At 39.3% G+C, this 13,714-nt stretch overlaps 1 protein-coding gene across 1 annotated transcript; it reads right to left on the bottom strand.

The window, feature by feature from the left end:
* Window positions 1-6,615: 6,615 nt before the first annotated feature.
* On the bottom strand, window positions 6,616-11,432 carry LOC106605908 (uncharacterized). The gene is made up of 9 exons (XM_045687035.1): window positions 11,238-11,432; window positions 10,563-10,961; window positions 9,262-9,486; window positions 9,105-9,179; window positions 8,928-9,014; window positions 8,023-8,142; window positions 7,746-7,836; window positions 7,600-7,654; window positions 6,616-7,506 (listed from the first exon to the last, which is right to left on the bottom strand). Exons 1-9 carry the CDS (start codon window positions 11,290-11,292, stop codon window positions 7,267-7,269), a joined length of 1,347 nt encoding a protein of 448 aa, XP_045542991.1. The 5' UTR covers window positions 11,293-11,432; the 3' UTR covers window positions 6,616-7,266.
* Between the last annotated feature and the right edge of the window lie 2,282 nt (window positions 11,433-13,714).

The raw sequence follows: 13,714 nt of genomic DNA, 5'->3' as shown, positions 1-13,714 counted from the left end.
AAAACACCCTAAATTTTCTCTAAAACTGTTTGAATGGTGTCTGTGAGTATAACAGAACTCAAATGGCAGGTCAAAACCTGAGAGATTCCTTGCAGTGAAGTGTCATTTCGTCTGACCGATTCTGAACTTCTTTTCCACCTCTATCATTTACTAAGGATCTCTTGCACTAACGTGACACCTCCCACGCCGTCCATAGGCGCCAGAGCCTGGGAAAACAGAATGTCGCAGTGCCCCAGCCCCCAGGCTGAACACATTATCGCTTTCTCAAGTGGCCGATCATGGTACACTGGGCTTAGGCGCTGCGACCCGACCGCCCGGCTTTGGGATCTTTTCCTCTGTTTGCCGAAAAGGAGATTCCCTGTCGGAATATTATCGCTTTCTACGGAAAATTGTGGTAAAAATTGATTTTAAACAGCGTTGACATAAGCCAAGTACGGTAATGGAATATTTAGAATTTTATTTTCACGAATTGCGCCATGCGCCGCCGGCTAATTTTACTATTTCGAATAGCGTCTGGAACGCATTTAACAAAACGCCGCTTATTCGAATATAACGATGGATTATTTTGGACCAAAACCAACATTTGCTTATTGAAGTAGCAGTCCTGGGTGTGCATTCTGGACGAAGACAAACAAAAAGGTAATCAAACTTTTATAATAGTAAATATGATTATGGTGAGTGCTAAACTTGCCGGGTGTCTAAATAGCGAGCCCGTGATGCCTGGGTTGTGTACTTAGAATATTGCAAAATGTGCTTTCACCAAAAGCTATTTTAAAATCGGACACATTTGCGCATAGGAGGGAGGTCTGTATCTATAATTCTTAAAATAATTGTTATGCTTTTTGTGAACGTTTATCGAGTAATTTAGTAAACAAAGTTAGCGAATTTTCCGGAAGTTTGCGGGGGTATGCTAGTTCTGGAACGCCATGCTAATGCCGTGTAAAAGCTGTTTTTGATATAAATATGAACTTGATTGAACAAAACATGCATGTATTGTATAACATAATGTCTCTAGGGTTGTCATCTGATGAAGATCATCAAAGGTGAGTGCTGCATTTAGCTGTCTTCTGGGTTTTGGTGACATTATATGCTGGCTTGAAAAATGGGTGTCTGATTATTTCTGGCTTGGTACTCTGCTGACATAATTCAATGTTTTGCTTTCGTTGTAAAGCCTTTTGAAATCGGACAGTGTGGTTAGATTAATCTAGAGTCTTGTCTTTTAACCTGTTAGGGCTAGGGGGGCAGTATTTGCACGGTTGTATAAAAAAATGCACCATTTTAATCTGGTTACTAATCCTACCCAGTAACTAGAATATGCATATACTTATTATATATGGATAGAAAACAATCTAAAGTTTCTAAAACTGTTTGAATGGTGTCTGTGAGTATAACAGAACTCATTTGGCAGGCAAAACCCTGAGACATTTTCTGACAGGAAGTGGATACTTGATGTGTTGTATTACCTTTAAACCTATCCCATTGAAAAACACAGGGGCTGAGGAATATTTTGGCACTTCCTATTGCTTCCACTAGATGTCACCAGCCTTACAAAGTGTTTTGAGTCTTCTGGAGGGAGATCTGACCAAACAAGAGCCATGGAACGATGATGGCACATTAGACACCTGGCGCCGCGAGTTCATGTTGGGTACCCTTGCTCCACACGCGTTATAAAAAGAGTTTGTATTCGTCCACCTTTGAATATTATTCATGTTCTGGTTAACCTGTTAGGGCTAGCGGCATTTGCACGCCTGTATAAAAAAATGTACCCGATTTAATCTGGTTACTAATCCTACCCAGTAACTAGAATATGCATATACTTATTATATATGGATAGAAAACACTTAAAGTTTCTAAAACTGTTTGAATGGTGTCTGTGGAGCATGAACTCATTTGGCAGGCAAAACCCTGAGACATTTTCTGACAGGAAGTGGATACCTGATGTGTTGTATTGACTTTAAACCTATCCTATTGAAAACACAGGGCTTAGAGGAGAATGATTTTAACACTTCCTATTGCTTCCACTAGATGTCACCAGCCTTTACAAAGTGTTTTGAGTCTTCTGGAGGGAGATCTGACCGAACAAGAGCCATGGAACGATGATGTCCCATTAGACACCTGGCGCGCGAGTTCATGTTGGGTACCTCGCTCCAATACGGTTATAAAAGAGCATGCATTCGTCCATCTTTGAATATTATTCATGTTCTGGTTAAAAAGGCTCCCACGATTCATGCTATACAACGCTGGGATATGTTTGAACGAACGTAAATATATTTTTCCCCTGCTCATGAAGTGAAGTCCAAGGGCTTAGACTGTGTGCTAACAAGACGGAGATTTTTTGGACATAAATGATGAGCTTTTTTGAACAAAACTACATCTGTTATGGACCTGTGATACCTGGAAGTGACATCTGATGAAGAGAATCAAAGGTAATGGATTATTTACATAGTATTTTCGATTTTAGATCTCCCCAACATGACGCCTAGTCTGTATCGCGAACGTACTGTATTTTTCTGGGCGCAGTGCTCAGATTATTGCAAAGTGTGATTTCAAGTAAGGTTATTTTTAAATCTGGTGTTGATCATGCTCAAGAGATGTAAAACTATAATTCCTTAAATGACAATATAATATTTTACCAATGTTTTCTAATTTTAATGATTTAATTTGTGGTGTTGACTTGACTGCCGGTTATTGAGGGAAACGATTTCCTCAACATCAATGCCATAGTAAACGCTGTTTTTGGATATAAATATGAACTTGATAGAACTAAAAATGCATGCATTGTCTAATATAATGTCCTAGGAGTGTCATCTGATGGAGATTGTAAAAGGTTAGTGCATCATTTTAGCTGGTTTTATGGTTTTGGTGACCCTGTCTTTGAATTGACAAAAACATTACACACAACTTTTGTAAAATGTACTGTCCTAACATACTTTAAATTTATGCTTTAAAACCTTTTTTGAAATCGTAAAACGTGGTTAGATTAAGGAGATGTTTATCTTTCAAAGGGTGTAAAATAGTTGTATGTTTGAAAAATTTGAATTTTGACATTTATTTGGATTCAAATTTACGCCTTGGAAATGCACCTTTGATGGAGTGCAACACGGGGACGCTTAGCGTCCCACCTAGCCCATAGAGGTTAAATAGCTGTAAAATAGTCATATGTTTGAGAAATTGTTAATAGAATTTTTAACGCTTGAAAATCGCGCCACAGGCTGCCAGTGGTTGTTACGCAGGTGGGACTAATTGGCCCCGCCCAGCTCCAGAGGTTAAAGAATTATAGATTTACACCCTGAACGCAATCGATTTGCCAGATTTAAAAATAACCTACTGGGAAATCACACTTTGCAATAATCTGAGCACTGGGTGCCCAGAAAATACGCTTTGCGATACAGACTAACGCCATGTTGGAGATCTAAAATCGAAAATACTAGCGTAAATAATCCATTACCTTTGATTCTCTTCATCAGATGTCACTTCCAGGTATCACAGGTCCATAACGAATGTAGTTTTGTTAAAAAAGCTCATCATTTATGTCCAAAAAGCTCCGTGTTGTTAGCACATGATCTAAGCTCCGCCGGACTTCACTTCAAGGAACGAGGGGAAAAATATATTTACGCCTGCTCAAACATGTCAAACGTTGTATAGCATAAATCATTAGTGCCTTTTTTAACCAGAACATGAATAATATCCAAGGTGGACGAATGCATTGTCTTTTAAAAACGAGTTGGAACGAGTGTGGTACCCAACATGACGCCAGAGTCTAACGGACATCACTGTTGCAAGGCTCTTGTTCGGTCAGATCTCACAGGCAAGATCAAAACACTTTGTAAAGACTGGTGACATCTAGTGGAAGCCATAGGAAGTGCCAAAACATTAATCAGCCCCTGTGTGTTTCAAAATTTGGCATAGGCTTAAAGGTAATTCAACACATCAGGTATCCACTTCCTGCTTCGTGAAAATGTCTCAGGGTTTTGCCTGCCAAAATGAGTTCTGTTATACTCACAGACACCATTCAAACAGTTTTAGAAACTTTAGGGTGTTTTCTATCCATATATATTAAGTATATGCATATTCTAGTTACTGCAGGATTAGTAATCAGATTAAATCGGGTATGTTTTTTTATCCAGCCGTGGAAAATAGTGCCCCCTAGCCCCAACAGGTTAACGAGAGTCTTATCTTTAAAATGGTGTAAAATAGCCATATTTTGGAAAAATTGAAGTAATAGCATATCTAAGGATTTGAATAACGCGCCACAGGATTCAACTGGCTGCGTCCCACCTAGCCCATAGAGGTTAAATGCTTCTCAATCTTAGTTCAACTGTACTACCCCATCAGAACCCTTTAAAACAATCATTTAGATCTCATGGCTAGAATTCCAGAGTGGTTACATTTCTCCAGCCACTTCTCTCAGCTGTTTATTAAACCAGGTGGCGAAGTGACCGTTTTGTTGTTTTCGAATCCCACAATGTAGTTTTAAATTATATAATAAAAACAAATCCCATGTCATTTTTGTGTAGTTGTGCTTGTAATGTGGAAAACATAAGAACCCTGATCTCAAAGTGAAAACATTGGAAGGAGACCCATAGTAGACTTTTCTCATGAGGAGTAGGGATGTCCTAAAATGTACACCGTATAGCATATTATTTCACATGTGTATTGAAGAGGACCAGTGACATCATGTTAGAATTTAAATGCTTGCTCATTTGCATGATATTAATTATATCTATGTGCTATCATCATATGTACTCTCAAATCAACAAACTGCTATTTCTTCTTTAACTTAAACCCTGAAAGCATGACCTCTGTCATCGTTTTACTTTGTTAAAATATCAGTGCCTTATTGGAGTCCACATTCACTGTTTGACAAAATGGAAGAAAGTGAGAACCAATGGAAGAAGATGAAAGCATGTGGTTATCCATGAGCAAATGTTAATAAACACATGCCACTCATCACATCACATTTGACAAGAAGAAACACATTTAGATAAGTGATAAAACAATTATTATAATATCATGCTTTACAGTATCAATCTCAAAGCCAAGTTAACCTGTTAGGGCTAGGGGGCAGTATTGACATCAAGTTGACAAAAAAACGTACCCGATTTAATCTGGTTACTACTCCTGCCCAGTAACTAGAATATGCATATAATTATTGGCTTTGGATAGAAACACCAAAGTTTCTAAAACTGTTTGAATGGTGTCTGTGAGTATAACAGAACTCAAATGGCAGGTCAAACCCAGAGAAGATTCTGTACAGGAAGTACCCTGTCTGACAATTTCTTGGCCTTCTTTGTCATCTCTATCCAAAACAAAGGATCTCTGCTGTTACGTGACACTCAACGGCTCCAATGGGCTCTCAGAAGGCGGCAAAAGCTGAACGGGCTTTGCAGGCTCTGGCTGAAAAAAGTAGCGCTGCTTGGGTAGTGGCTGGTTACAGTACCAGAGACTCATGCTTACGCCGCTTTGTTTTGTCTGTTTACTAAACGCAGATTCCCGGCCCGGAATATTATCGCCATTTAGAAAAATGGCATAAAAATGGATTTTAAACAGCGTTTTCGACATGCTTCCAAGCACGGTAATGGAATATTTAGAATTTTTTGTCACGAATTGCGCCATGCTCGTGGACCCTTATTTTACACTTCTGATAGTGTCTTGGAACGCATTTTAACAAAACGCCGCTATTTGGATATAACGATGGATTATTTTGGATCAAACCAACATTTGTTATTGAAGTAGCAGTCCTGGGAGTGCATTCTGACTAAGACAACAAAGGTAATCAAACTTTGTAATAGTAAATCGGAGTTTGGTCAGCTAAACTTGGTCGGTGTTCAAATGGCTAGCCGCAATGGCTGGGCTATCTACTGACTATATTGCAAAATGTGCTTTCACCGAAAAGCTATTTAAAATCGGACACCTCGATTGCACAAAGGAGTTCTGCATCTATAATTCTTAAAATAATTGTTATGTTATTTGTGAACGTTTATCGTGAGTAATTTAGTAAACGCCTGGAGGTTTGCGGGGGTATGCTTGTTCTGAACGTCACATGCTAATGTAAAATGCTGGTTTTTAACTATAAATATTAACTTGATTGAACAAAACATGCATGTATTGTATAAATATAATGTCTCGGTGTGTCATCTGATGAAGATCATCAAAGGTTAGTGCTGCATTTAGCTGTCTTCTGGTTTGTGACATTATATGCTAGCTTGAAAAATGGGTGTCTGATTATTTCTGGCTGGGTACGCTGACATAATCTAATGTTTTGCTTTCGTTGTAAAAAGCCTTTTGGAAATCGGACAGTGTGGTTAGATTAACGAGAGTCTTGTCTTTAAAATGCTGTAAAATAGTCATATGTTTGAGAAATTGAAGTAACAGCATTTAAAAGGTATTTGGAAAATCAAGGCCACTGGATTACACTGGCTGTTGCATAGGTGGGACGAATTCGTCCCGCCTAGCCCAGAGAGGTTGATGCCATACTTCGAGTAACAGTGTAGCTGTATAGTCTTGTGCAGAATTGTTTTTGCTACACTTTAGTCTAAAGACACGAATAGAAATTGGCCCAAACCAAACATTTGGGAAACAAAGGTAGGCCCCCCTTCCCGTCTTCTCCCCCTGTCCCCAGGATAAAAACATCTGCTAAATGGCATATATTATTGTATTGTAATATCATTATATCACTTATTTTTTAAATACAGGTCCAGATATACAAGGTCTTCTTGAAACTGCAACCAGGCTAGGGGTCAATACCATTTCAATTCAGGAACTAAACTAAAAATCCATCTTTTCTCAATGCTTTTCAATGAGGAACAATTGACATTTTCCTAAATGGAAATGGAATTGACCCCAACCCTGAGTGCAACTTTTCAAAATGTCCCTTGTTACACCATATTATGAGTTCAAGGAAATGCACTTTGGCCTGAAGGATGGTCCTACAACTCTTTAGATCACAGGAGGTTGCTGAGGTGAGAACGGGTCATAATAATGGCCGGAACGGCGCAAATGGAATGAGAACATATGTTTGTATTTTATACCATTCCGCTCCAGCCATTACAAGCCCATCCTCCCCAATGAAGCACCATCCTCCTGTGCTTCACCTATTGATGGAGGGACTTTTCAGGGAACAATGAGTTGTCACTAGGGGGTCAACCGTTTTGCTTATTGATGACATTGTCTACTCTTCCAATAAGCAGCAGCATATGAATGACCCTGATGCTGTCTGTGTGTTCAATGTTCTACTATTGACACTGTTGTAATGGCAGAATACGCTCACTGGGTGGCAGCACTGGGGCAGCTGAATTTCACAGCAGCGTACTGGACATCCTCCTCCTGAATCTGGGGCTGAGGCAGCTGGATGGTGGAGTATAGAGGCACTTCCTGGTTTTTGGAGCCAGAGAAGTGGACGCTGGCATAGTGAACATAATCCTGGTTGTCTGTGTCCGCTGTTTGTGCTGCAGTAGGGGTCATGGCCATGCTTGAGACATTGTCATACACTGGACTAGAGTCTCCCTGATGGAGAAAGAGGACAGACAACATGAGGAGTGGAAATGTCCCACAAAGATTACAGTCATCACAGTCATCTTCTGATTCCAACAGACTCACCTGTCCATCATCTGCTGCGTCTCTTGTGTTGGAGGTGGATTTGGAGGCTTTTTTCCTGTTTTGCACATGAATGAATGAATGAATGAATCAATCAATGTTACTAAAGTTAAATAATAAAACAAAAAATGAATTTTCACTTCACTCACCTGAACCACATGAGTCCAGAGAGACAGAGGATGAGAACCAGAACAACCACTATGATTCCTACAGCTGCATTCATAACTGAGGTTTGTTTTCCTATAATAAAATATGGATGATATGAGTACATGGTATGATATAATACATTTAAATACAGCACATTAATGCAATACTTGTGAAATCCAATGTATAGTTATAAACTAAGGTACAATAAACCCAAGTATAATGATTCAGATTAGCTTGAAACATGTATAAAAAAATATTGTATTGAAGATGTAACTTTACCTGCTACAATAATCATCAGAGCTGTAGAGTTCATAGATCCTCTGCCATTCTGGGCCTCACAGTAGTATTCTCCTCTGTCCTCAGAGATGATGTTAGTGATGTTGTAATCCTGTCCTGATGCTTATGAGGCCATTCTTCTTGTACCAGGTATATTTGTCCACAGGTGGGTTGGCATCACTGCTGCAGGTCAGAGTCACTGAACTGCCCTCCACTATTTCACCAGAGGGACTGACTGATAATGAGGTGGTCTTTGGTTTATCTGATAGAAAAGTGTCACAATACTTTCCTTTTGAGTTCAGAAAATATGTCTGTAAAATCACAATTAAAGTAAAATAGAGTAGAAAATGGAGATGATATGCAATACTTACACAAAACATTTACAGGAACAAGCTTTGATATTTTGGCTCCAACTTCATTCTCAGCCTCACAGCAATATTCTCCTCTGTCCTCAGAGCTGATGTTAGTGATGCTGTAACTCTGTCCTAATGCTTTTGGTGATGTTACATTCTTCCTGTACCAGGTGTATTTGTCCACAGGTGGGTTGGCATCACTGCTGCAGGTCAGAGTCACTGAACTGCCCTCCACTATTTCACCAGAGGGACTGACTGACACTGAGGTGTTCTTTGGGCCATCTGGTGGATAATATGTAACAATACATCGTTCATACATAGAGCTTTACATGAGGAGCATCATGGAACTTATTTCTGATTAAAATAAATGAAATATAAATATGTGTAACTTAGACATTAATGTAACAATACAGTGTTTGTGAAGTACTTGTAGTTCCCTACAGTAGTGAGATGAGTACAATCATGGAACTTGGACATAGATTGAAATAATAGATAGATAGAATAGAGAAGATGTTACTAAAATAATACAACTGGAGATGGATCACACATACTCACATCTGACAGTGAGAGTCTCTTCATTAGAGGGGAGATCCTCATGGCCTTCTACAGCACAGGAGTATCTGCCTGCATCCTCACTGCTGACTGGGTTTAGGAACAGACTGTTCGATTGGGTGGTTACATGTCCATTCTTGTACCAGATGTAGGTGGGGTTGGGGTTGTCAGTCAGAGTACAGGTGGTGCTAAGCAGGTCTGCGTCACCTTTCTGTCCCTCTGTCACCGTGGCAGGAGTCACCTTCACCTGAAGACCTAAATGAAAGGGGATTAAAACACTGAGTATATCATGAAGTAATCGTTTTCAGTAATGATACGATGTGAAATGTAGTGTTACCTATGACAGTCAGAGTTGTTCCAGGAATGGTGGGCTCCCAGTTTGTCTGATCTGTTCTGAATCTAAACTTATACTCAGCCGAATCCTCCTCTCTCAGGTCTGTGAATCTCAGGGTGGAGTCACTCTGCATATTTCCAAGGTACTCCACACGACCTCCATAACCCGGGCTCAGGATTTGAGGGGCCTCATCAAGTTTTCCTTTTGTGTACCATTTTGTTTCAGAGACTGTATGACCCCTGGGATATGTGTAAGAGCAGTGATATGTCTACTGATGATTCCCTTCAAGGTACAGATCCTCTGATGGGTGTAAGTCAGGTGGAAAATGCCAACTCTGAGCCCTAACAGTTGAAACACAAGCACATTTTTCAAATGGTGTCCTTAGATTTGAACTGTAAAATCTGTACAACCATTAATCAGAATGAATGATGATTTTGAAAGATTCTTATGAAGTGAATATAACACCACACACTGCAGGAGAATTGATGCCTTTTACAGCACAGTAGAAAACTGCTCTCAGTTTTGAAGTAGACTGAGTAATGTAGGGTGAGTCCTCTGTACAATCTTACTGTTCCTGTACCAGATGTAGGTGGGGTTACCAGTCAGAGTACAGGTGGTGCTATAAAGTTCAGTGTCGTTGACCACCACGAGTGGTCACCTTCACTGCAGGTCTGGAGTAGATAACAATATTAAAACCTTCAATGACCTGTTGGTCTAGTTCAAATGAGGCAGAAGAGGACGCTCTCAAATCATCTATTCAGACATTCCTATTTTACGCATACTCATATTTATATTATTTTAAATACAAATTAAGACAATTCTCCAGAACCAATTAAACAAATTCGCAGACTATAGAGTACATCACTGTACCTGTAACAGACAGAGTGTTTAAACAGATCAACACTATATATAATATCACTCGTACCTGTAACAGAGACAGAGTGTTTAAACATATCAACACTATATATATTAATACCTGTACCTGTAACAGACAGTGTTTAAACATATCAACACTATATATAATATCACTGTACCTGTAACAGACAGAGTGATTAAACAGATCAACACTATATATAATATCACTGTACCTGTAACAGACAGAGTGTTTAAACATATCAACACTATATATAATATCACTGTACCTGTAACAGACAGAGTGATTAAACATATCAACACTATATATAATATCACTGTACCTGTAACAGACAGAGTGTTTAAACAGATCAACACTATATATAATATCAATGTACCTGTAACAGACAGAGTGATTAAACAGATCAACACTATATATAATATCACTGTACCTGTAACAGACAGAGTGTTTAAACAGATCAACACTATATATAATATCACTGTACCTGTAACAGACAGAGTGACTCCAGGATAGCCAGAATATTTCCCTCCAGTCTGATCTGTTATAAATCTGAACTTGTACTCAGCTGAGTCACTCTCTCTCAGGTCTCTGATTGTCAGGGTGTGTCCATTTACTTCATCCTTACGATACGTCACACGTCCTTTGTAGTCTGGGTCATCACTCAGACTCACATATTTCTCCAGAGCATACTTTTTAGTGAACCAGAAGGTAGTTGATACTGTACCACTGGGATATGTGTAAGAGCAGGACAGCTCCACTGATGACCCCTTCAAGGTACAGATACTCTGAGTGATGTATGTAACACTCCAGCCATTCTGACCCAGTACCACTGAAACACAGTTAGACATCACAAGGACGTTATGCATGTTCAAGGTCTTTGACTCACATTAACACTTTGTTCCATAGTTTCTGGAGTTGAGACATAGATATCTTTGTTTGGAGGAATGGAAACCACAGATAAGTCACCTATGAGGTGTGAAAGACAACTGTTTACAGTGAAGTGGAGACAAATAAACAAGCCAGTAGAACATAAAAATGGTGATCCTTTTAGAAATGTCTGTAGATTGACAAACTGGGCAACTAAAAGATAAGAATGAGACCATACCTGCTACAGACCAGAGAAAGACCACCAACACACTTCCTGCTGTTCTCAAGGCCATTGTTGCATCTCCCACCCTGCAGTCTTAGAAACATAAACAACAACTCACTCTATAGCTGGTGAATAACTCCACCTGATACATTGAAGTAGAAACTGTAAATGGGGTACAGGGCCTCATTACTGAAAATGAACCAGGCTCATATTGTGTTGTGTTGTATTGTGCTATATGGTTGTCTATGTGAATACTGTCTGTCTGTCTGTAAGTCTATTGCACTATGTATGTAATGTGTGTGACGTGTTGCATGTCTGTCTACATCTGTCTATTTAAGATGACATGCTGTATGATGCAATAATTACAATGAAGTCGTCATCATTATAAACAACACTCACATATTGAACATATCTCTAGTACTGTAAACACATATTTCTACATTGATTGTTCTGAAGCTGTTTTATTCTCAGAACCCCAAATATAGGAGGATAAATGTTCAACCCTCTATGGTCCGTCAAGCTGTACAGCAGCCTAAAGACTGACCACCAGGTTCAATGATAGCTCCTATCCCCAAGCTGTGAGGATAAACAGGAAAAAAACACACACACACACACACACACACACACACACACACACACACACACACACACACACACACACACACACACACACACACACACACACACACACACACACACACACACACACACACCCCTTATTAAGCACTTTCGGATAGTGTCTGGCCCACAAACAAAAATGCCGCTATTTGGATATAACTATGGATTATTTTGAACCAAACCAACATTTGTTATTGAAGTAGCAGTCCTGGGAGTGCATTCTGATCAAGAACATCAAAGGTAATCAAACCTTGTAATAGTAAATCGGAGTTTGGTCAGGGCTAAATCTCAGGTGTCTAAATAGCTAGCCGTGATGGCTGGTCTATGTACTCAGAATATTGCAAAATGTGCTTTCACCGAAAAGCTATTTTTAAAATCGGACACCTCGATTGCACATAGGATTTCTGTATCTATAATTCTTAAATAATTGTTATGTTTTTTGTAAACGCTTATCGTGAGTAATTTAGTAAAATGTTATCGACCTCCGAAGTTTGGCGGGGTATGCTAGTTCTGAACGCCACATGCTAATGTAAAAAGCTGGTTTTTGATATAAATATGAACTTGATTGAACAAAACATGCATGTATTGTATAACATAATGTCCTAGGTGTGTCATTTGATGAAATTCATCAAAGGTTAGTGCTGCATTTAGCTGTGGTTTTGTTTTTTGTGACATTATATGCTAGCTTGAAAAATGGGTGTCTGATTATTTCTGGCTGGGTACTCTGCTGACATAATCTAATGTTTTGGTTTCGCTGTAAAGCCTTTTTGAAATCGGACAGTGTGGTTAGATAAAGCGAGAGCCCTGTTCTCAAAATGCTGTGAAATAGCCATATGTTTGAAAATTGAAGTTTTGTATTTTTGAGGAATTTGTAATTGGCGCGCACGCCCATCATTGGATATTGGAGCAGGTTTATCGCTTAGCTGAACGCCTAGATGTAAGAGGTTAACCCATGTAGAGCAGTACCACAACTACCCAAGTCTCAGAGCGAAAGACGCGAAACGCTATTAGCGCCACCGCCAACTAGCTAGCCATTTCATATCGGTTACACCAGCCTAATCTTTAGGAGTTGACAGGCTTGAAGTCATAAAAATGGCGCAATGCATTGCGAAGAGCTGCTGGCAAAAAGGCAGTAAAGTGTTGTTTTGAATGAATGCTTACGAACCCTGCTGCCTACCATCGCTCAGTCAGACTGCTCTATCAAATCATAGACTTAATTACAATATAATAACACACAGAAACACGAGCCTTAGGTCATTAATATGGTCTAATCTGAAAACTATCACATTTATTCTTTCAGTGAAATACGAACTGCCTCGTATTTTATCTAACGGGTGGCATCCATAAGTCTAAATATTCCTGTTAGATTGCACAACCTTCAATGTTATGTCATAATTATGTAAAACTCTGGCAAAGTAGTTCGCAACGAGCCAGGCGGCCCAAACTGTTGCATATACCGATTTTGCGTAAGTAATGAACGGAAGAGAAGTGACAAAATTTCACCTGATAATAAGTGGCCTGCTAACCTGGATTTCTTTAAGCTAAATGTGCAGGTTTAAAAATATATAAGCATCTGTGTATTGATTTCAAGAAAGGCATTGATGTTTATGGTTAGGTACAGTCGTGCAACGATTGTGCTTTTCTTCATCAATGCGCTTTTGTTAAATCATCCCCGCTTTGGCGAAGTTACGTCTTTGTCAGGAAGAAATAGTATTCACACAGTTCGCAACGAGCCAGGCGCCCAAACTGCTCCATACAATTCTGACTTGTTGCAGAGGTGAGACATTTTCCTAGTTAAAATAAATTCATGTTAGCAGGCAATATTAACTAACATGCAGGTTTAAAATATATACTTGTGTATTGATTTTAAGAAA

This window comes from Salmo salar, chromosome ssa09 (genome assembly GCF_905237065.1).
Source record: "Salmo salar chromosome ssa09, Ssal_v3.1, whole genome shotgun sequence".
Classification (NCBI taxonomy): Eukaryota; Metazoa; Chordata; class Actinopteri; order Salmoniformes; family Salmonidae; genus Salmo; species Salmo salar.
The sequence above is the reverse complement of the archived record's forward strand: the minus strand, read 5'-3'. Positions and strand labels throughout refer to the sequence as shown.